General features: G+C 36.3%; 1 protein-coding gene across 1 annotated transcript; it reads left to right on the plus strand.

Moving 5' to 3' along the window:
• Positions 1–2,232: 2,232 nt before the first annotated feature.
• On the plus strand, positions 2,233–22,959 carry LOC117345397 (phosphatidylinositol N-acetylglucosaminyltransferase subunit A-like). The gene is made up of 13 exons (XM_033908470.1): positions 2,233–2,261; positions 3,270–3,413; positions 3,960–4,116; positions 4,530–4,652; positions 7,833–8,008; positions 10,040–10,155; positions 11,686–11,793; positions 12,202–12,308; positions 15,065–15,147; positions 16,390–16,475; positions 17,162–17,345; positions 19,102–19,201; positions 20,092–22,959. The coding sequence occupies exons 2-13, from the start codon at positions 3,397–3,399 to the stop codon at positions 20,188–20,190; spliced, it is 1,356 nt and encodes a 451-aa protein (XP_033764361.1). The 5' UTR covers positions 2,233–2,261; positions 3,270–3,396; the 3' UTR covers positions 20,191–22,959.
• Positions 22,960–23,663: the final 704 nt, after the last annotated feature.

The raw sequence follows: 23,663 nt of genomic DNA on the forward strand, positions 1-23,663 counted from the left end.
ATTGTTTACATCGCAATTAATGATATTAAAAGTTCAACGGAGTTTACGGAGTGATAGTGAACATCTGATTTTAATTAGATTGAATTAAAGTATATAGCTACTGTTGTAGAGGAAATGCATTTGAAAAAGTGCTTTTCCGCTACAGCAGTTTAGACACGGTCAAAGGAGTGGACATTTGTCATTGTACTTCCGTGATATAGGTTGCAAAGCAATTAACAAATGGTTTAAAAAGGACAACTTTTAAAAAGAGAGAAAAAAATGGGTTTTTATTAGATACGAGTGTTGTATGAGTCAACATAATGTACACAGAAGTTCAAAATATAGGTCACAAAATCACGTTGATCAAATCATTCACCATGGCCAGTTCCTACATGCATCAACGTATATTGTGCACTTTAACTTGCACATCATAGCATACAAAATATACCAAAGGACAATAGATATGGGCCGCGATAGCTCAGTCGGTTAGAGCGCCCATATGGCCTCGGCCACACCATCTCGGTTGAACCTACATATGTACAATGTACCTGTGTCGGTTTGGGTTTCTCGGAAAGCTCAGAAACGGACTGGTTTAGAGCTGTAGTCGTTTTATCCTTGAGCAAGACACTTGACTCGAATTACTTTGGATGACATACAAGGGACCTTCCGTATGTTGTTCAGTCAGGTAGTCACCAACTACTACAAGGAGTCCCCTCCTCAAAATACCCCTGACTTTTTTTTTTTATTATTTCATAATATTTTATTGTGCAGATCTTCGCTACAATGGGAATTAGGCAACAGGCATAGCCTATACAAGCCCTCTTTCGGCTGTTCAGGGGACGATTAATTCAGCTAACAATTAATATATTAAACCACAAATAAGTTAGCAAATGTCACGTGTCAAATAGAGGGTTATGATTCTGATCAATATACACTGATGTAGCAATGTGATAGTTATGATAACAATCATAGATCAAGGTCATGTAACTAGGTGAAATTACTCATCAATTATAATCAATTTGGTGTAGCATATTTATCCAGAGACATATATATGTCTCTGATTTATCCAACTAATAATAACAGAAACTAACATTTTCAGTTAACATTTCTTTTAAAGGTTGCGATCATGGGGATCATCTTGCATTTCATTTTTACTTATTTGTACATGAACTCATTGATAAGAATTCAAAGGAAGTTTCATCAGTAATATAAGACAACAGGATGCCTCATAGCAACAGGTCATTCTAGTCTTCGGCTCAGCAGACTAAAAATAGTGATGACTGCGTTACAATTATTGGCATCCGAGAGGTAAATGTCGGAAAGCTCCTGTACTGTGGCGATCCTATAATGTATAGATCCAGTCGCTGTCTGCCCTAACCCAGCGCAGACACCAGTTTAATCATAACTCATGCATTTAACGGACCTACGACTCCCTATCATCTGCAATGCAGTCGGACACACGTGGACAACTTCGAACTGCAGACGAAGCCGTCTGCACGCATACTGGAATATTATGAATGAAGGTCGCCACGCCTTCAATGGGTCACGTGAGAATCGTCTCTGATGAAATTCACACAAGTCGTTTACATATTTAGAGGTTCCAATGGGGGAATTTATAGAGGAGAACGTACATATTTACAAATAAAGTTAAAAGCTTCTAAATTTAATTCAGCGAGGTATCAACTACGTAACCCGTTCGCGATGGAATCGCTATGTACAGCAGTTTATTTCCCATATGCAGGCTTTATCCTGATAAATGCACTACGATGTAGCTTATAGTAAAACAGTGCACACCTTTCCCCTTTCCTTGTATGCCTGATAAAGCGTATATGTACAAATATATAAAATAAAGTACTTGTCAATCAATATTGATAGTCTGTACCAGAGACGTGTATATCATACGTCTCTGTGTGCACCATATCGACATTTGAGAGGTCGTGGATGTACATAACAGTAGGTGGGTCAACAAGATACCTGTAAGAGGCCCCTTGGATACATGTACGTCTCCGGTAACAAAATGCGTGCAAGAAAAATCAGGACTTTCATTAGATGTGTTAAACAGATATTTATGTGTGAATTGGGTAGCGAGTATATACTTAATCTCTATGAAACACCGACTCTTTTTTAGAACTAGACTTAAATGGTAACGCCACCATGTCCCACTTCCGCGGTTAAGCTAACAAATCTTTGTACAAAAGGTGACGATCAGAACTCTTCTAAATTGGAGGTAAAAAGCGAGTATCGTTTCCGGGTAAACATTTTGCATGTGAAGAATGATTGCGGTAAGCATTTTTATCTATGGAGTCTACGATCAAACTGACAAAATGATCCAGATGAGCTCAATATTACCAACATCTTTATCTAAAACGATACAGTTAAATGAAGCGCACCGGTTTATCGGTTTTACTGATGTATCCGGTCCAGTTTGCTAATTGAGTGTCAGCCGGAGCAGAGGCATGTCTCATGCCCTATGTTCTGAGCGACCTGTGAGGAATGAGTGTCCTGTAGTGTCCAGTGAGGTTTTTGCAACCATTTTCTGCTTAAAAATTATAGGGACAACTTAAACACAAATACTATTCTATCATTTTGTTTAGTTTTATTAGTCCAGAGATACTGTAACCACAGGTGCCTGACTCGTTTTATAAACTAATAACATATAAGAGTACATATAAAGAATCATTTATAATCTAATAACATATAAGAGTACATATAAATGAGATTCTTTATATGAACTCTTATATGTTATTAGTTTATAAAACGAGTCAGGCACCTGTGCTGTAGCTTTGATTTAGAATGTGGACTAACTTTCACACAATACAGGTATTGCACAAGGTAAAGCGTACAAAAATATAACTAATGCATTATAAGTGGAAGCAGAAAGGAATTAGATCACTAAAACCTCCAAGAATGAACTGTACTTCACAGGGACATTGAAAATGTTCCCAACCTACAGTGAGTCCATGTAGTATATTGGCTGTGGATTGGGAATTCTTGCCAAATCCCTGTGCCATACACAAGAATTTTGGTGGTATGTTAATTAACAGTTAACACTTATATAAATACACCCTGATCTCCTATTGTTGTTGCTTCCCTATTCTTACTGCAACTGAAAAAAGTAACAATGTAAAATGCAGGATGGTTTTTGTTGACGTCGTATGTTGTCAAGTGCCTAAGCTGTGGGCAATATTATTGATGTAGCCAATGAATATTATGATGCCAGTTGCTTTTCATTAAATACTGTGATGATAAGTTGCAACAGTACATATTATATACTGTATTTTTGTTTACAGATATGGAAGACAATTCCAGGGATGATTTGACACTCAGTGCTTTATGACATGTAAACTTTAACCGATCATGGTATCGTGACAGGGAAGCGGGACATTCAAATTTGATGTGTTGACCAACACAGACACCATGAAGCACAATGTTTGGTAAGCGATGGCTATTTAAGCTCTTTTGGTATATTGATAGGCCAATTTGTTCAAGCCGTTGTTGTTACATATCAGATTTATATTGGATATGCCAGGTATGTGTTTGTGTCTTGCTTTATTCTTAGCCGAGATTTTTGCCGATATCAACTCTGATAATTCAGGGCATCCAGTAGACCCCTGAGAGTATGTTTTTGACTCCCAAAATTGAGATCTGACTCTTCGAGTTTGAAGGGACATGTCTATTTGACATATATTTTGACCCTTCAGATTGCTCAGAAATTGTGATTTGACTTCTGAAATTGCGAAAAGTCAAGGGTCAACTGGATGCCCTGTAATTCAAACTGACGCTTATTTTCTGAAGCATCAATTTATTTCATTTAATTTGAACAGGTTAATCAATATATTTATTTTGATTTATTTGAACTGACCAAATGTTTATATCAATTTTGTAAACTTCTTCTGTCTCATTCCTTCTGTCAATCTATGTGTTACTTTTTTTGTATGGGGCGTACCTATTTGACTCTTTCACCTACTTTTTATTCTCAGTATGGTGTCTGATTTTTTCTTCCCAAACATGGGAGGAGTGGAGAGTCACATCTACCAGCTGTCACAGTGTCTTCTGGAACGTGGACACAAGGTCATTGTGGTCACCCATTTCTACGGAGACAGGAAAGGAGTCCGATATCTGACCAATGGTCTCAAGGTTAGATATTTCAAATATAACACAGGTTTAATTATAACCATACTGGGTAATGAGTTTATTGCAGGTAGGTATTTTTTTTCTCATTTACGACAAAGCTCTGTAAACTAAAATATCAACAATTATTTTAGACTGAACCACACATGCTTACAATGTTCATATCAAAGATTAATTTAAAATTAAGCTTACTTATATATGATTAATGCATTTATTATTTCTTCTTAATGATCAAGCTAGAATATTCTTTTATTTGTCTTGTGTGAATGATAAAACATTACTTTTGAGCAACATCTGTTCAAGTCTGACAGTGAACTGTATCTCTTCTGATTATATAAGATACCAGTGTTTCAATTCAGTTAAAATAAAACTACAGGTTCTGTATTTAAGATATTATATTATTGGACTGTATTTTACAGGTTTATTACTTGCCATTCCCAGCCTTCTACAACCAGTGTATATTGCCGACCATCTTCACTACATTACCACTGTTGAGGAACATCTTCATAAGAGAAAATATCACAATTGTCCATGGCCATTCAGTAAGTGACAAAAAAGTAAAATACAGTCAAACTTCGATGTTTCGAAGTTCAAGGGACTAACAGAAAAACTTCGAAACAGCGGGACTTCGAATTATTCATGGTTGACAATAGATCGATGTTTTCTTGATAATGACCATATATGTTAACGTTACATGTCCTCGGTTTCTTCGTGATGATCGTCGCCTGTCAGGCTCAAAAGTTAATTTATACCTCAAACACAACAAAATAAAAATACTTTTCATTAATTATACCTAAGCATTTTATTAATTAAACAAACTATGTATCGGTTACAAAACACTTACATCGCGTTTAATAGATAAAGCAAAAGAAGTACAATGCACACTTACGTAAGTCGTTAGGCTTTTCTGCTAAAGACACGTGCGGTTACGTTATGTGCATATAAACATATAAAATACGGAATGCCGATCGGTTGGAGAATGCATGATTGAATGACAAATAATCGATTTACTTGGATATTTATGTATAAGTTTGAAACGTGACACTTTGAATATGACGGCGAAGATTATCAGAGACGACTACCAAAATGTTTTACCGGAGTGATTAAATGTCATGGCTTCTAAATACACCTTTTATCTATCAAATTGGTCTGATTATTAATTAACCCCATGATCGGGAGTGACAACACACGCTATCGTTATCCCTATTGTCAGTCAGGGCATCTAGGGGAGAAGTGTGAAATCTTGCCGCGGGGGTCACGACCAACACCTGTCCAGTGGTCAGTACAGGTAAACTTTTGTTCGAATCATGAGATGTCAATTACTTATGACATCATAGCTAACGGGCCATGAAAAAAGTTTGATACATCGAAAACTTCGATTTATAAAAATTTGAATCATGCATAGGTTCGTTAGTAGCGTTATATAGTAAGGAAATTCGGGAGCAAGCAAAAAGTTCGATACAGCGAGAAATTCGAATCAACGAAGTTCGAATCATCGAGGTTTGACTGTATCACAATAAATTATTGTCCATGGCCATTCAGTAAGTGACATACATGAAAATCTTAATAGTCCATGGCCATTTCGGCAGTGACATACTGTAAATGTGGTTATTTTCGTGGGGTTTCATATGTAAACTATATTAATGGGGGTAATTTTTTCGCGATCGATCCACCAATTTGTAGTTTGAGCTTATGCAAACTGATATCCAAATAATATGTGTGGGGATAATTTTTGCGATCGAAAGGACTGTGTGTAATTAGTGTAAATTTCCCCCTCACATAAATTTCCTCGGTTACAGAACGAGAAATTATCCATTCCGGAGGGCATATATGAGTACAATTGTACACAGCCATGCATTCACCAAGTGACGAGTTCAAGATAACAAAACTTATGATACTGAAAGAGAAATATCAACCTAAAATTAACTGAGATATTTGACAATTTGGAACCTGCTGTGACCTGGATTTTGCCTCTTAACCTGAACATGTACACCACACTTCTACATTTTCTCACATACTTCACAGGTCATTCCGTGGTTGCTATGGGGATGGGATAGGTCAATCTCACATATTGCAGGTAGAGACACCTGGCATGCAATATGACGCCACTCAAAATAGCGTAACACCATCATTTTATGAAACGCAACCATGTCGCAAATTAAAAGGTCATCAATTTTGATGCAAGTTTTTCATGGGATATTAAGATGGCACAATATGAAAGATTCAGAACACATAACAATTTGTAATTTTTGATGTACAGTATGTGACAAAAAATATCCAATTTGAATCTGTACTGCAGATGTCCCTGTCCAGGGTAAGAGAAAATATTCTACCACAGTTCACCGATTTATTTCCAGCTTTAGACATGAGAGATTTCTCTATCAACTCCTAGGGTATGATAGATTGCATGCGCTAACCTTCTGAACTGGAAGTACTTACATAACTACTTTTTGAGTGGTGTCCATATATATAGTTTCCGCGTTGTTATTTAATGTTTGATATGTGTAGGAGACATAAATGTTTATGAAATGACAAGATGTTCTGTTGTTAATATAAGAATAGTATCACTGATACCGTATTTTATTGTCTGTTGGAATTAGTATTGTGCATTAATTTTAGACCTACGTTTTCTAGTGTTATGATATTGGTATGTACTTTTTGGGTTGTGGTGGGCCTTGTACTTTATACAGGATAGTCATGTACAAGACATTATACAGATTCAGTAATGCAGGGTATCACAGTTACACTCAAGTCGTGTACACAGCTTTGTACAGAATTAAGGGCTGCGTTGGCCAAGTGGTTAAGGTGTCCCGACACTTTATCACTAGCCCTCCACCTCTGGGTGGCGAGTTCGAAACCCAAGTGGGGCAGTTGCCTGGTACTGACCGTAGGTCAGTGGTTTTTCTCCGGGTACTCCGGCTTTCCTACACCTCATAATCCAAGCACTTCCTTAAACGACCCTGGCTGTTAAATAGGATGTTAAACGAAAAAGAAACAAACAATTATACAGAATTATGTCCCTTTGATCGACTCAATGTTTTTTATAACGGTGCATTGCTTGCAGTACTCTGTCTTGTATACGTTTTTTACTCAAGAACTGCAGGTATGTTTTTGTCTGAAAGAAACCCTGTAGGGCATGAGACATTTCACTGTGAAGCAACACATTTGCTACATAGTATGACATTGAAGTTAGATGTTTGAGGGGATGTTCCTGTTGAACCACGCAACTCAGATCTTTACCTGAGATTTCTTGGCCAGTGCTCTTACTGACTGAGCTATCATGGCCCCTTCACAGCATGGAATATCTTCACACAAAAAATCAGTGAAGGGGACGCGATGGCTCATTCAGTAACAGCACCAGCCATCTAATCTCGGGTGAAAATCTGAGATGCGTGGTTCACCAGAAACATCCTCTCAAACATCGAACTTGTTGGTTTGTATTTCTCTGGAAACTGAGAAACAGGTCAGTCTGTGTTGTCGTGGTTGTGTCCTTGGACAACACACTGTACCCTAATTGCTCAGGATGGCATGTGACTGGTCTCCCATATGTTGTTCAGTGAGGTAGTCACCAACTACTACAAGGAGACCCTGATCCTGGCTGTTCATATGCTGATAAACCCAACAAAAAACTACTGTTAGAAAATGTTATAAAGATTATATCACATTATTTTATAAAAAAAATTATTTTTAAAGATTCCTCCACCCCTGTCTTTCTGTCACAGGCATTTTCCACACTGGCTCACGAGGCAATGTTCCATGCCAGAACCTTGGGACTGAAGGCTGTCTTCACCGATCATTCTTTGTTTGGATTCGCAGATGCCAGCTCCATTCTCACCAACAAAATCCTGCAGTTCTCATTGGCTGATTGTAATCACGTGATATGTGTTTCTCATACTAGGTTTGTAGATATCATACATCACTGTTAACATATTTTATCTATATTTTAGAAGTCATTTCAGAATGAATATGTAGTGGTTCTTGATGCTGTTATTATGCTTTCTGAAAATAATAGAGAACAACATTTTGGAATGACTATGAAACTGCTGTTTCATTTTTCTGAGGAAATGGATTTCATAAGTTTCACTATTAGAATATGAATATCTCAACCGCATTGTACATGATACACACTTAAGATCTCCCAAAACTAGCAATGAGACCAAAATCAAATCTATAAACACCACAGACTTTTGTAGGATACAAAAAGTACAATAATGAAAATAAAATGTACAATGTACATACATTTGTATAATACAGTATACAGTATATTAAATCAGGTACATATGTATAACACATATATATATTTATACATTTTTTGTATATATATATATTAAAGATGAAAGGTGACTGAAGGAATGGTCTACCGAAGTCCAGTTTGTCTGGGTACCTGATTAGAGAACCTGACTGGTTTCGTTACTATTGTAACTCTTAGAGCACATGATGGCGCAGAGTGGTGGGGGTAGCACATGATGGCGCAGAGTGGCGGGGGTGGCGCATGATGGCGCAGAGTGGCAGAGGGTGGCGAAGGGTGGCACAGTCCCATGAAGGATGGCGCAAAGTTGCTGTCAGATGGTGTGGGATAGTATCAGAACATTGCCACTGTTGTATGGCTCCACTAAGAAAGGGTTAAATTCCAAATATAAGTAGACACATGTTAAAGTGTAAGTAGAATGTATTGTGTTCTGGTGGCAATAGATGCAGAGTACGATTCCTCCTGGTGCGTGTATCGTATGTGATTGGTAAGGCTCCATTTCTTGGTAAAGTGGTGGTTGCATATCACTCCAGTGTTGTGGTTATCGGGGCTCCTGTAGTATATACATGTTGGTGATTTGTAGTGGGAACCGTATATGTTTACCGAATGACGTTGACAATTGTGTGACGTCATAATGTAGTTGCGCTGTAATTGTGACGTCACTTAGTGGTGATCATCCATGGTAAGATCGAATATCGGTAGCCTGGTGTGTCTACAGCGAGTTGGGGCTCTCATTCGGATAAATTGTGGGTGTGTGGGAGTCAATGACACTCTACAAAGAAGCTAGGAATAGTTCCTCTAGCATGTTTCAGTCACAATACCTAGCGGACTACTTAGAGGAGAGCCTCCAGTGCAACATGCCGCCCAAAGGCCTCAGCATCCACCTGTACACCAATAATATCCAAGACCAGACCTTCCTCACCACCTGGAAGGAGATCTTGAACCAAACCACTAGTATAGTCTGCCGTTCCATGAACAAAATTAAACGCTTTGTTTGCACACACACCAAACATAAGTACACGTACAAACTTAGAGGATGGTGCACAACCAAAAACATGGTCTACCTATGTACCTCGTCACATGCTCTAAATGCAAACAACAATACATAGGAGAACCTAAATGCGAATTCTGCGTTCGCATCGCTGAACACCTACGGGACATTTGAATACGAAGAGACAGTCCAGTAGCTTTACACTTCAACCTTGAATCACATTCATTACAGGATGTAAATCAGAGTACAACTGCATACACCAACTTACACACACTGTCATCACTGGGAATTAATGTCCAAGGGTAACGTTGCATTCTCAGTCATTTCTTCACATACAATATTATTGTATATATATATATTAATGCTGTTCAAGATGTCTTCTGAAAATTGTCCCAAAATCTCGAACATATTTCTTCCTGTCTCCTGTGGTTAAAAACCATTGTCTGATGCCACAAAAAGGGGCATTGATACTGCATGTAAAGCCATCACTATCAAAGAGTATTAACCTAACACAGGATGGTTCACCCGTATCACAAATGTGAATTTTAAAAAAAATTCAGTAACACAACAATTTCTATGACTAAGCAGACTTAGATACAGTAAAATTATAGGGGAATACTTGGTGAGGTTTATAGAAAGCTTTTAACGAAAATCATTAAAATTGTTTTGTATCTTATTTGTTTTTACAGTAAAGAGAACACAGTTTTAAGGGCCAATCTACAACCAGATGTTGTGTCCGTTATACCTAATGCAGTGGACGCCACCATGTTTGTTCCCGACCCTACTAAACGTCACCCAGGCAAAAGTAGGCAATAACTCTTTGTAATTTCACTGTGTGTTTATTGCTTATATTGCTTTTCTAGATTCTTTATTAGTGCCCTACCAATGAAACCAGTCCGTCCGTCCGTCTGTCCATCCATCCATCCATCCATCTGTCCGTCTGTCTGTAGCTGGCTGTCTATCTGTGTGTCTGTTCATTCATCCGCTCAGTTTCTCAGCCATGCTTCAAGTTGTGTTGGTGAAAGTCGGTATGTTCATTCAATATGAGTAGCTACATATTAAGTTAGAGTTTTAGGGTTTTTGAGTGAAAGTCAAGGTCACTGTTACTACAAAATGTATTTTTAGCAGGGGCTGGAAGGGGACAGGTATTGCTTTAGAAATATCCAGCATGCTTGTTGTATATAGGTCTACATATATATCTACAATTATATACACAACATGTAACATATTTATTGCAGTTAATAATGTTGAAGCAGGGTTTTCGTTACCAACAAATTAAATGAAACAGCCATTTTGATTGTGAACTAGCTGTTGCTGTCGCCATGGCCTACTTCCAGCATCAACTACCGGTATTTACTATAGTCAGGCTGTTCCATCTAATATGATTACATATGTGGATAAACAACCAATCACTACCGTGCTTACAAATAATGATACATGTGTAAATGAGTCTAGTTGCTGTGTTTGGACCAAAGGAAATCGATGGTTGAGCATATAGTCAACTAGACACACACATCATAACTAATTGTTCTCTACACATGTACTGTACATTACGTGTAACCAAAGTGAGTTTGGTTCTACGATATTCTAAGAAAATCAAAGACACTATGGTAGCGATATGGTTGATGCTTGAAGTAATCCCATGTTTACAATGATTTATGACTACATAACGGCATACACTACAAGGGCTGATTGGTAAGTTGTGAGCCTTGTATTGAAGGAGGTACTCAAGGATGTTCTTTTTAAGTCCTACTATTTTCTGGCTATATAGGGCCGTGTATCCAAGGACTAGTCTCATTTGGTTAGTTTATAGCGACGAGGTAGCACTCTAAAGTAAACAAGACACACGGCTTTTGCAAAATGGACAAAATCGGTAAGGTTGAAAGAGTCTGTCATTGCCATGGCTGTCATTCATGATTGTGGCTTTAAATTGATTGAGCATCCACCTTATTCATCTGATCTCGCTCTATCAGACTTTCATCTATTTCCAAAACTGAAACAGCTATTTCAGGCACCCTTACCCTAATATGCAGTAGATGACTCTCTGAACAGCCAAGAAAAGGAGTTCTCTAAAGGTGGCAATGAGGCCCTTAAACACCGCTGGCAAAAGTCTATAGATACTGAAGGGGATTATGTTGAAAATAATATAATATGTCCGACAAAATTCAAATCCTTCAACATGGAGCTCACAATCAGCCTTTAGTTATTAGATGACATTTAGAGTACTTTAAATCACACTTCTTTCTTGTTATGTCGATAAGAAGTTTTGACTTTAGATGGTAGTGTTATTCCATTTATCAAATAGAAGTATATGCCCGTTTGTTTTTAATTTCAGTCACCATTGTGGTGGTGAGTCGATTGGTGTATAGAAAAGGGATGGACCTCCTCGCTGGTATCATACCTATCATCTGTAAAAGGCATCCTGATGTCCAATTTATCATAGGTAATATATAGAATATTGTCTATTACTCTCAAATCAGGAAGATATTGCTTAAAACATCTTATTGGTAACTAAAATCATCTGTACGGTAATAATTGTTTCTTAAAAAGATGCCTTGAAGAAAATGAAAATAAGCTTTATATCATTTACAAGGGTAACATCATAAGCTCTGTAAAGGTTTTATTATGACACAGCTAAGGGAACAAATGTTGTTTTCGATGTTGTTTAGATGGAGGGAAACCCACGGGGAAAACCAACATACCCCATAAAGAAACAACGAACCCAACAAACATTATCTGCTGCTGCCAGCACATCGCAAACCCATTTTTTTCATTTTCATCACGACGGCATTCTACTGTGTATTAGCGAAGGCTACCAAGGCATCTTAAATATTGTTTTGTTTTACATCAGGGGGAGATGGTCCCAAACGGATCGTGTTAGAGGAGGTGAGGGAACAACACGAGCTCCTCGACCGAGTCACGTTACTGGGGACCCTGGAACACACACGCGTCAGAGAGGTAATTCATCGTATTCTGAACTAGTTACACAGGCAAAATGTCTTGAGGTAAATTTGACCTGAAAAAATATCGATCTGAAATTGACCTGGAAATGACCTGAAAATGAGGTCAATTTCACATGAAGATTTTCAGGTCAATTTCAAGTCAATTTGACCTGGAAAAAATCTTCATGTCAATTCGAGGTGAAATTTTCAGGACAATTTCTTGACATGAATTGACTATTCTGCTCTTTTTGACCTGAATTTGACTTGAATTGACATGAAGACATTTTGCCTGGGTAGGTATTGCCATCTTTTATAATTAGTAGATGACACCATTTTTGCTTGGTAGGACTATTATGGTATGGTGTCGTCTGTCTAACATACATTTTTGTTTGTCCAGAGATCTCTTCCTTTCAACCAGTTTCTTGGAAATTTGCTGTAAAGTTAGAAATTGACTTTGTAGTGAAAAGTGACTGTTAAAGCACTGGTAAGGTGATGCTAATCTTACTTCAATGCAAAAAAGTATATAACACTATTCTACCACTCCACAGTACTCTTGTTAAAAAAATGCAGAGATAAGGGAGACAACTTCGTCAACCAGTTTAGAAGAAAATGGACCATTTGATTACAAAAGTAAAGAAAAAAAAACTCTCTGATTATTTCCGTCGACTGAACTTGTTCTTCCTTTGTCAATTATTTCATTTTGTTCTGATAATAGTCCAACTTCAGCCAAACTCGGTGCTTCGTTAGGTCGCATAGTGGACATCTCACAACAGCCTTCATTAATTGAATATTATCCAGAATTTATGGTTCAGTGCCAGGAAATTAAGTTTGCTGGGAATCTGGACATTTAAAGTTTTCCGTTGAGCTCAGTTTCTCAAAAATTATCAATGTCCTTTCACACAAACCTGCAATATAATTGTATTGTAGTATAAACATCTCAACACACCCTACAGATGAATTAATTCTTATTATTTTGCTGTATGTTTGGGTAAAAACTTTAGAATTTGAGAAACTGTATTAATCTTTATTGCTTCTCTTATTCATGATTTACAAATTATTAATAGCCAAATTGAAATGAATACTATAGTAAATCAAATTATTTTCTTTTCACTCTCTGTTTCAGAAAGAATTATTTTTGCGATAAAATCACATATTTACATGTACAATGTAGGTGAGATTTGAGAATTAGTGATTTTGTGAAATTTGATATTTGTTTTGCAGTGCATTTTTACATGTCTGAAATGTACACAAAGTGCTTCCATACTATCAGTGAGTTTTTTTGTTTTTTTTTTTGTGTTTTGAAAAATTGCTGAATTTTTTGTGAATTTTATGAGTTTGCTTATACTGACAAAACTGGACAGGTGGGCATATATAATTACATGTAATTCTTGATAAATACACTATTAAATGAAATTCTACATGTCAAAACACAGTACAATTATCCCCATTCTATTTAATGTAAGCTTATAAACAAGCAAAACCGTCAACAGACATTTCTAGTGAAGCTATTGTTCACGCGACGTCATCATTTTTACGATGTTTCAGGTAAGTCAGGATCATTGTTGTGATTAACAACTGACAGGCCTAATAATAAATATGCAAATTAAAATTTTGCAGATTGTATAGTGGTTGTTTACCTATAAATTAATTTCATTGACCAATTAATCGTTGTATTTAATCACAAATTAAATAAATTAGGCAAATATATGCTATTGTACTTTTAGCACGTAACTGTAATGTTGTTAAAAATGTCTGATTTCATATTGACAATTTTAAGGAATAGTTATGGTACAAAGTTTAAAATTGAGCATATCTAACCAACATACATGATGATGGTAAACCCCATACATTCTAAAGTCTGATTTATAGAAAGAATCATATTAAATGCAAATGATAAAAGTTGTTTAGTTGTTCAATTTATGTGAGATTAGTATCAATACCAAACAGCTTGTCTCCAAGTTGTCTTTCTTACAATGAATTTTACGGGATATGTTCCTATTGATTTCATCAGAGAATTTTGAGTTCCCCATAACATATAACATGCTTGCATTGTGTTGAGTCAACTTTGTGGATGTGTAATGGAAGGGAGATAATCCAGTAATTTTTAACATTAAACCTAGTTTTTCTTTCATTAAAGCTATAGATATATATATATTTGAAGTGTGACCTGACTTACATAATTATCCTCTGACATTTTCAGGAGTTATTTGATTGTGTTTTCTTTTAAATCAAATAAAATAAAAAAGAAAGTTTCTGAACTCTCATTCTTCAAGGCACATTTGATTGTCTTTTCTTTTAAATCAAATAAAATAAAAAAGAAAGTTTCTGAACTCTCATTCTTCAAGGCACATGGGATCTATGATATCTCCTCACAAAAACACCATCTGTCTTAAATGATATTACTACAAATATATACATGTATGTCCAAAGTTTACGTCTAATGAAAAAATGTACAAGACCAAGAAAATTCAGCAAGAAATGCGATTTTTGTATGGTTGAAAATCAGCACGAAAAAATTGTTCATTTCGGTACGAAGACAATGAGTTTAGCAGAAATTATTGTCAATATCTCTTTAATTACGATCATGACACAATGAAAACAAAACAATGTAAGGTATCTTTTAAATTCAATTGGGGAAGGTTTTGTATAGAGCTACATGTTCTTCATGATCAATTATATGATTGGATAAAAAAAGAAATTAAATGGGAAATATTTATGATACGTAGTTGTTTCCCAATAGAGAGTGTAAGATACCACTGTTGTTGTTTGTAGGTCCTGGTTCAGGGCGATATTCTGGTGAACACGTCACTGACCGAGGCCTTCTGTATTGCTATTGTAGAGGCGGCATGTTGTGGGTAAGTTATTATAAAGATTTTAGACTTCCAGTAGCATTATATTAAACATCTGTTTTGAAAAACACCAAAAGTTCTGCCATGTTAAATTTGTCATTCAGTGAATGGCAAGAATTGTAAATTTAATTCCTGTGTTATTATGTCCAGTCTTTAACCAAGTGGTTAAGGTGTCCCGCCACTTTATCACTGACTCTCCATCTCTGGGTTGCGAGTTCGAAAACCTACGTGGGGCAGCTGCCTGGTAATTACCATAGTCCGGTGTTTTTTCTCTGGGTACTCCGGCTTTCCTCCACCTCCAAAACCTGGCACATCCTTAAATGGCCCTTGCTGTTAATAGGACATTTAACAAAATAAGCCAATAAAACACTTTAAAAAATGTGAAAACAATACATGTAGGTATATTGGTGCAAATTACTTTAAGCATCGATTAATATTATAAGTCCTGGTGTTTTATTGTGTTGTCAACCATATGCTGCTATGAACTCTTCACATAACAAGCCAATCGATGAGTGTCAGTTGGTGTATTGCACAGATCCCCTTAATCACAGTTATTGCGTCAGATTGATTTTATCATTGGCAGCTGTCTGGCTGGTTATAACCAAAATTCACAGAATCATCATTGCCGGAAACCCACAAGCCTCTTCACTGTCCATTGACTCGATCAACAGCGCAGAGTCTTGTGGATTTCTGATATGATGATGAAGAACTATATGCCCCGCATAATCATAATTTACATTAACTATGATACCCTTCAATTCTGTACCTGACATGGTCACCATTATTTGAAATTGGTGCTCCCTATCAGAAGCAATTATACTATGTTAGATTTTATACAACTGTACATTGTATTTGTTTTACTGACGATGGGCAGATGTGAATATATGGTACGAAATATTTTGTTTTAACTGTTGTCTGCGTGATGAATATTTTAATGTATATATATATATATAAACAAAGATATATTTATCCCCTGCATTTTTATCCATTATGACGTCAGAACACATTATGATGCCATTCCGTTACTAAGTAATAAATCAAACGCCTGAAGATGGCAAGGAAGGCCTGAAAGCGCTAGCATTATCAATTGCAATTGCTTGTCATGTTAAATCTTGTTTACATATACAAAGATACATATATACAGTGAATTTAGGTCAGTGATGGAGCTTAACAGTTGGTAATACACGTACTATCACATGTATGGATGCCCTTGTGAAATTATCATGGTCATCATTTTTTATTTGCCAGATTGCAAGTTGTCACAACCAGAGTTGGAGGTGTCCCGGAAGTGCTGCCTCCCGACCTCATCTATATGGCTGAACCCACCATCTCAAGTAAGTTTTTTTGTGCCAACCACAGTAACTATTATTTGAACTTGATCAATCAAGATCAGGTTTCATGTCTTAATCTATAATCATGATTACATTTCATGATCATTATTATTGGGTGGTTGGGTGGCATAGTGGGTAACACATTTGCCTTTCACCTAGGTGGCAGGGGTTTGATTTCCCTATTGGACTTAAAAGGTATATGGGGTCACCTGCCTGACCATGTGGGTTTTCCCCTTGTTCTCTGGTTTCCTCCCACAGTAAGACCCCTCGCGCACTTCAAACTGGGCAGAGAAAAAAGATTAAAATAAGTTGACAGAACTTGTTTTGCTTATAATCAACTGTTGTAAAGTAAATAAAGTTTACAAATAATCATGATGAAATATATGGCCCTTTGTTAATTTTTACTTCAGCGTTTTCCCATCATACAAACTCTTTTTTATTTTTACCTAGATTAACCAGACATTTTTTACAATGTCCTTGGTAGTTGAAATGGTCCTTTTTCTGGTGTACTTTTTAATTACCTGGTAAAATGTAATCCCATATACATGTAGATGTTCATTTAGAAATGCCAACAAATACCATTCCACTACCCTATTCAAAATGTCTGCAGTTTTTGCTGGTTTTCAACCAATATAATTTTATTTGATTTAGGAACACAAACTTAAATTTATGATTCAATTTTTGTTAAGGCTTACTTGCATCAGTTGAGCGTGCCATTGAAGATCGGCGTCAAGGGAGAGAAGTACCCCCGTTTGAAGCCCACAGAAGAATTATGTCACTATATACATGGAGAAATGTGGCCATGCGAACGGAGAGAGTATATGATATGGTTTGTTTGGCAGAACCTCGAGACACTTCTATTAGACTTAAAAGGCAAGTTTATAATCATTATTTACTTGATTATTAGATGATGAAGATTTATTTAAGCTAAGGGAAGACAAAACACCTTTCATGTTGACATTATGTCGTTGACATGCTTGTACATTTTATGGGATCGCTATGCTGTTATCACTATCATATACCCATCACATTACTAACCTGTTATCACTATCATATACCCATCACATAACTACCCTGTTATTACTATCATATACCCATCACATAACTACCCTGTTATCACTATCATATACCCATCACATAACTACCCTGTTATCAGTGTCATAACACCCGTCACATAACTACCCTGTTATCAGTGTCATAACACCCCTCACATAACTACCCTGTTATCAGGGTCATAACACCCATCACATAACTACCCTGTTATCAATATCATATACCCATCACATAACTACTCTGTTATCAGTGTCATAACACCCATCACATAACTACCCTGTTATCAATATCATATACCCATCACATAACTACTCTGTTATCAGTGTCATAACACCCATCACATAACTACCCTGTTATCAGTGTCATAACACCCGTCACATCACAACCCTGTTATCAGTGACATAACACCTATCACATAACTACCCTGTTATCAGTGACATAACACCCCTCACATAACAACCCTGTTATCAGTGTCATAATATCCATCACATAACTACCCTGTTATCAGTGTCATAATACCCATCACATAACTACCCTGTTATCAGTGTCAAAACACCCATCACATAACTACCCTGTTATCAGTGTTATAACACCCATCACATAACTACCCTGTTATCAGTGTCATAACACCCATCACATATAACTACTGTTATCAGTGTCATAACACCCATCACATATAACTACTGTTATCAGTGTCATAACACCCATCATATATAACTACCCTGTTATCAGTGTTATAACACCAATCACATAACTACCCTGTTATCAGTGACATAACACCCATCACATAGCTACCCTGTTATCAGTGTCATAACACCCATCATATATATATATAACTACCCTGTTATCAGTGAAATAATACCCCTCACATAACTACCCTGTTATCAGTGTCATAACACCCACCACATAACTGCCCTGTTATCAGTGTCATAACACACATCATATATATATATAACTACCCTGTTATCAGTGTCATAACACCCATCATATATAACTACCCTGTTATCAGTGTCATAACACCCACCACATAACTGCCCTGTTATCAGTGTCACAACACCCATCATATATAACTACCCTGTTATCAGTGTCATAACACCCACCACATAACTGCCCTGTTAACAGTGTCATAACACCCATCACATATATATATAACTACCCTGTTATCAGCGTAATAATACCCCTCACATAACTACCCTGTTATCAGTGTCATAACACCCACCACATAACTACCCTGTTATCAGTGACATAATACCCATCACATAACTACCCTGTTATCAGTGTCATAACACCCATCACAAAACTACCCTGTTATCAGTGTTATAACACCAATCACATAACTACCCTGTTATCAGTGACATAACACCCATCACATAACTACCATGTTATCAGTGTTATAACACCCATCACACAACTACCCTGTTATCAGTGTCATAACGCCAATTACATACATGTAACTATGCAAATTGACCCTGGCTGATTAAGGGGTGATACACCCAACAATTAACTTTATTTCAGTAATACTTAGAACAAGCCATCCTGTCAATTGTAACTCTTTATATAAACTTTTCCATTCCAGTTACTATCAATGTGGTCCTTTAGCCGGAAAACTGTTTGTCATTGCCGCAGTGATCAATATTTTCCTTCTCTTTCTTATTGGAGTTATACAGCCTGCACAGGTAAGATTTGCCCAGATTTCTTGAGAAGCATTCAAATAAAAGCTGACATTGAATGATGAGAAAATTCAGAGCCACTGATCAATACTGTACGTTTAAGTAAATGTCATTGTTTTAAAACAGGAAGTACAGGTACTACGACATTTAAAGTTTTTTTTTGTGTTTTGCACCTTCTGACTCGTGCTTTATACAGCGTTAAAGACTTGAAAGAAGTGTGGGAAGATTAATAGAATACCAGGTATTTGACCTCCTTAGGGCGAGACAAGAGGATTCCAGTCTGATAGAGCAGATTCTTAAGTTGATAAATACAAGGCCTTAATCGATTGAGAGCTAATGCAAATCTTATCCTAGCGTTTTTGAGATAACGCAAATGTCTAGCCCCCTAGAAGGTGAAGGATTATTTTTATCTTACCTTGTTTACGGTTGTATGTACTAGTATATGCCTAAATTTGATGGCACAATCATCTTACCGAGGGAAGAACCAAAATTTGACATACGAACTTGGCTCTGGAAAAATATATATTATATACAGTTGTACAAAATGTATATAAAAAAATAACTCAAAAACAAGACTTTGCCGCAAGGCCTTTCTGCCGCCTCAGGCTTCTTCTGAAGAAGCCTGAGGCGGCAGAAAGGCCTTGCAGCAAAGTCTTGTTTTTTTGTTATTTTTTATACATTCACCTTCGCAAGGACAGATTTCTTTTTCTTATATGCTATATACATATATATATATTGCTAACATTGCTTATAATAAGCTTTAATTTGTAATTAGTTATTCATTATTTAGTACAATAAACAAAATTCTCAACATCTTGAAAGTGAAAGTGAAAGTGAAAATTTCCAGTCCCCGTTTCATAATTGAATTGCTGCATGTATTTATTTGGTTGTTGTAGGTTATAGAGAGTGCTGCAGAATTCCCAAGACCATCAACAAAACACAGAGCACTGGAAAATAATCACAGTGTAACAAATAAGAAAGTAAAGTATGCATGACAACATGTGCTAGGTATAACATGTATGATTTTATTATAGGATTGGTAATAATTACCCTCTCATTTCTAGCCCAACACCAAAAGATACATGTAGATGACCAGCCAATATCTGGTGTATTGGGATAGAGGAATTCGGGCTTGGGCTGTTTAATGTTTTCCTTTGAATTAGAATGATGTTGAAATAATTGTTGTTGCTGTTTTAATGCAGAAATGCTATGGCATTATCCTCAGGGTCCGCCTTCTCACTAAATGTTCAGATTTGTTCTTCGTGAATGTTCATTTTGGGTCAAATATTAATTGGTGTTCTACATGAATGTTCATTTTGGGTCAAATATTGATTGGGTGTTCTACATAAATGTTCATTTTGGGACAAAAATAGATTGGCATTTTACATGAATGTTCATTTTGGGTCAAATATTGATCAGGTGTTCTACATAAATGTTCATTTTGGGTCAAATATTGATTGGGTGTTCTTCATGAATGTTCATTTGGGACAAAAATAGATTGGCATTTTACATGAATGTTCATTTTGGGTCAAATATTGATTGGGTGTTCTACATAATGTTCATTTGGGACAAAAATAGATTGGCATTTTACATGAATGTTCATTTTTGGTCAAATATTGATCGGGTGTTCTACATAAATGTTCATTTTGGGTCAAATATTAATTGGTGTTCTACATGAATGTTCATTTTGGGTCAAATATTGATGGGTGTTCGACATAAATGTATATTTCAGGTCAAATATTGATTGGATGTTCTACATAAATGTTCATTTTGGGACAAAAATAGATTGGCATTTTACATGAATGATCATTTTGGGTCAAATATTGATTGGGTGTTCTACATAAATGTTCATTTTGGGACAAAAATAGATTGGCATTTTACATGAATGTTCATTTTGGGTCAAATATTGATCAGGTGTTCTACATAAATGTTCATTTTGGGTCAAATATTGATTGGGTGTTCTTCATGAATGTTGATTTTGGGACAAAAATAGATTGGCATTTTACATGAATGATCATTTTGGGTCAAATATTGATTGGGTGTTCTACATAATGTTCATTTGGGACAAAAATAGATTGGCATTTTACCTGAATGTTCATTTTTGGTCAAATATTGATCGAGTGTTCTACATAAATGTTCATTTTGGGTCAAATGTTGATTGGGTGTTCTTCATGAATGTTCATTTTGGGTCAAATATTGATGGGTGTTCTACATAAATGTTCTTTTTGGAACAAATATTGATTGGGTGTTCGACATGAATGTTGATTTTGGGTCAAATGTTGATTGGGTGTTCTACATGAATGTTCATTTTGGGTCAAATATTGATTGGTGTTCTACATAAATGTATATTTCAGGTCAAATATTGATTGGGTGTTCTACATGAATGTTCATTTTGGGTCAAATATTAATTGGTGTTCTACATAAATGTTCATTTTGGGTCAAATATTGCTGGTGTTCTACATGAATGTTCATTTTGGGTCAAATATTTGATACTATAAAGTCAAATTGCAATTTGTTTGATTTAAAAAAAAACAACTTTTGGTTCAAAGATTTCCTTGCCAAATCATGAGATTAATGTTTTTGTGGTTTATATTTTGAAAGGTTTGCCAATATACATGTATTATAAATCAAAGCATCAAGTCACTCTCATTAAATACATAATAAGATGGTGGGCTAAATCAAATCATCCTTTGTCTTTCGCTTGTCATCTGTCCATAAACAATTCTTGTTATTGCTTGTTCTGGAAAAGTACTGGAAGGATATTCCAAAACTTTATTGTAGGTTTCCCTTAGTTCAATTAGAATAGTGATGTTGCTATTGTGTAGCATGTGTCGTGTTCAAGAAAACCTCATACATTTTCAAGTTTTCCCTTCTGGACTAATGCTAAATAATCTGTGGTAGTAAACTCCACCTACATATTAGTTTCACATTAATTATGTCTCTCCCTCTAACGAGTTATCTCAGGTGAAGATGCATGGTTCGAAGCTCCCTACCCATGTCAATTCTAGTTTCTTGGGAAGCTGAGAAACAATATGCTTTGTGCTGTCGTGGTGGTTGTCTCCTTGGACAAGACACTGTACTCTAATTGCTCTGAATAGCATGAGATAGGCCTCCTGTATGTTGTTCAGTGAGGTAGTCACCAACTACTACAAGGAGACACCATCTCAAAATGATTCTGATTCTTCACAGGGCGAAAATCCTTCAAACAAATCCTCTAATGAGATATGTTGGTTTGGTCGAAGATCTGGTTCTGACTGTTTTGTTATTGTTGTTGTTATGATATTGTTTTTCGACAATACATATCTACTTGTTTGTTTATCCAACTGTTAATAGTACATGTGACTTTACTCATTACTGTATCAAACAATCAAAATGGTGCTCCCTTTAAAGCTACATACTCCCGAAGAAACATATATCAATGTTTACATTTTGAGCTTTTTACAGTTTTCGGACTTGATACATACCTAACAGATTATGGTGAATCAGAAACTGAAAGAAATTGTGTATTTATGAAAGTATACAGGGAATTCTCAAAAATTATAACTGTGGCTGCTGGACCAAGTTTCTCTGAAAATTAGTCCCACAATGCAACGGCGAGTTTTACAGTCCATACAAAATGGGGGAATGCCGCAAGCCTGGTACTGCGAAAACGCAGATAGATTCCTGCCAAAAAAAGACACAATGGTGAGTGGAATCGGCAAAACTCGAGTATTTCCTTAGTAAAGGAAATGATTCGTTGGAACTTAACGAGAGAAGAAAAGGGAATAGACTCGAATTCCGATTTTTTCGGGCGTCTTTTGTATTGCTGGTTAGCTTTTGAACATTGTCAACTTCACCGATCTAAAATTTTACCAATGTTTTGTTGTATGCATATTGCTACATTTTAAAATTAAGTATTTAGGTAAACTATGTTAGTTTAATTACACAGTTACCTGGGTATTACGCAGATATTCTGTTAATATGTTTAAATGAAAGCATTATTAGGAAAAGTTCACGTATGCTCGATATGTAAACAACGGCAATGCATTGTGTGTAGTTTATGTGCACTGCACGTTGTTATAGCCTCGTTCTCGGCTCCGTGACAAATCTTGCTATAAATATAAATGCAGCGAGTTATTTTTATACACTGATGTCTCAGGACTCCCTGGTCAAGCGTCTAGGCCAGTGGTCATTTTAATGTTGGGAGAGCGTGAATGAGCATCTTGGATTGCCATTAATACAAGTGTGCAACTAGAATTTTAGGTTGTTTGGGAGTATGTGGCTTTAATGCTGCATTGAAATCTGAAGATTTTTTGTTCAGATGCAAATGAAGTGATGATGGAATCAGGGCTATATCATTAAAATATATATTCAATGGGAGAAAGACAGAAAGGAAGAATTTGTATGCATAGTGGGTGCTGGCGAAAATACAGCTTATTATGGTTTGACAAACCTGGAGTCCTCCCGTTTGGTAGATATTTTTACTGAA

Source organism: Pecten maximus, chromosome 16 (genome assembly GCF_902652985.1).
Source record: "Pecten maximus chromosome 16, xPecMax1.1, whole genome shotgun sequence".
Lineage (NCBI taxonomy): Eukaryota > Metazoa > Mollusca > Bivalvia > Pectinida > Pectinidae > Pecten > Pecten maximus.

Coding starts and splice junctions, on each gene's coding strand:
- LOC117345397 (XM_033908470.1), top strand. Junction 11,794..12,201: donor TGATGTCCAATTTATCATAG/GTAATATATAGA, acceptor GTTTTACATCAG/GGGGAGATGGTCCCAAACGG. Junction 15,148..16,389: donor GTAGAGGCGGCATGTTGTGG/GTAAGTTATTAT, acceptor TTTATTTGCCAG/ATTGCAAGTTGTCACAACCA.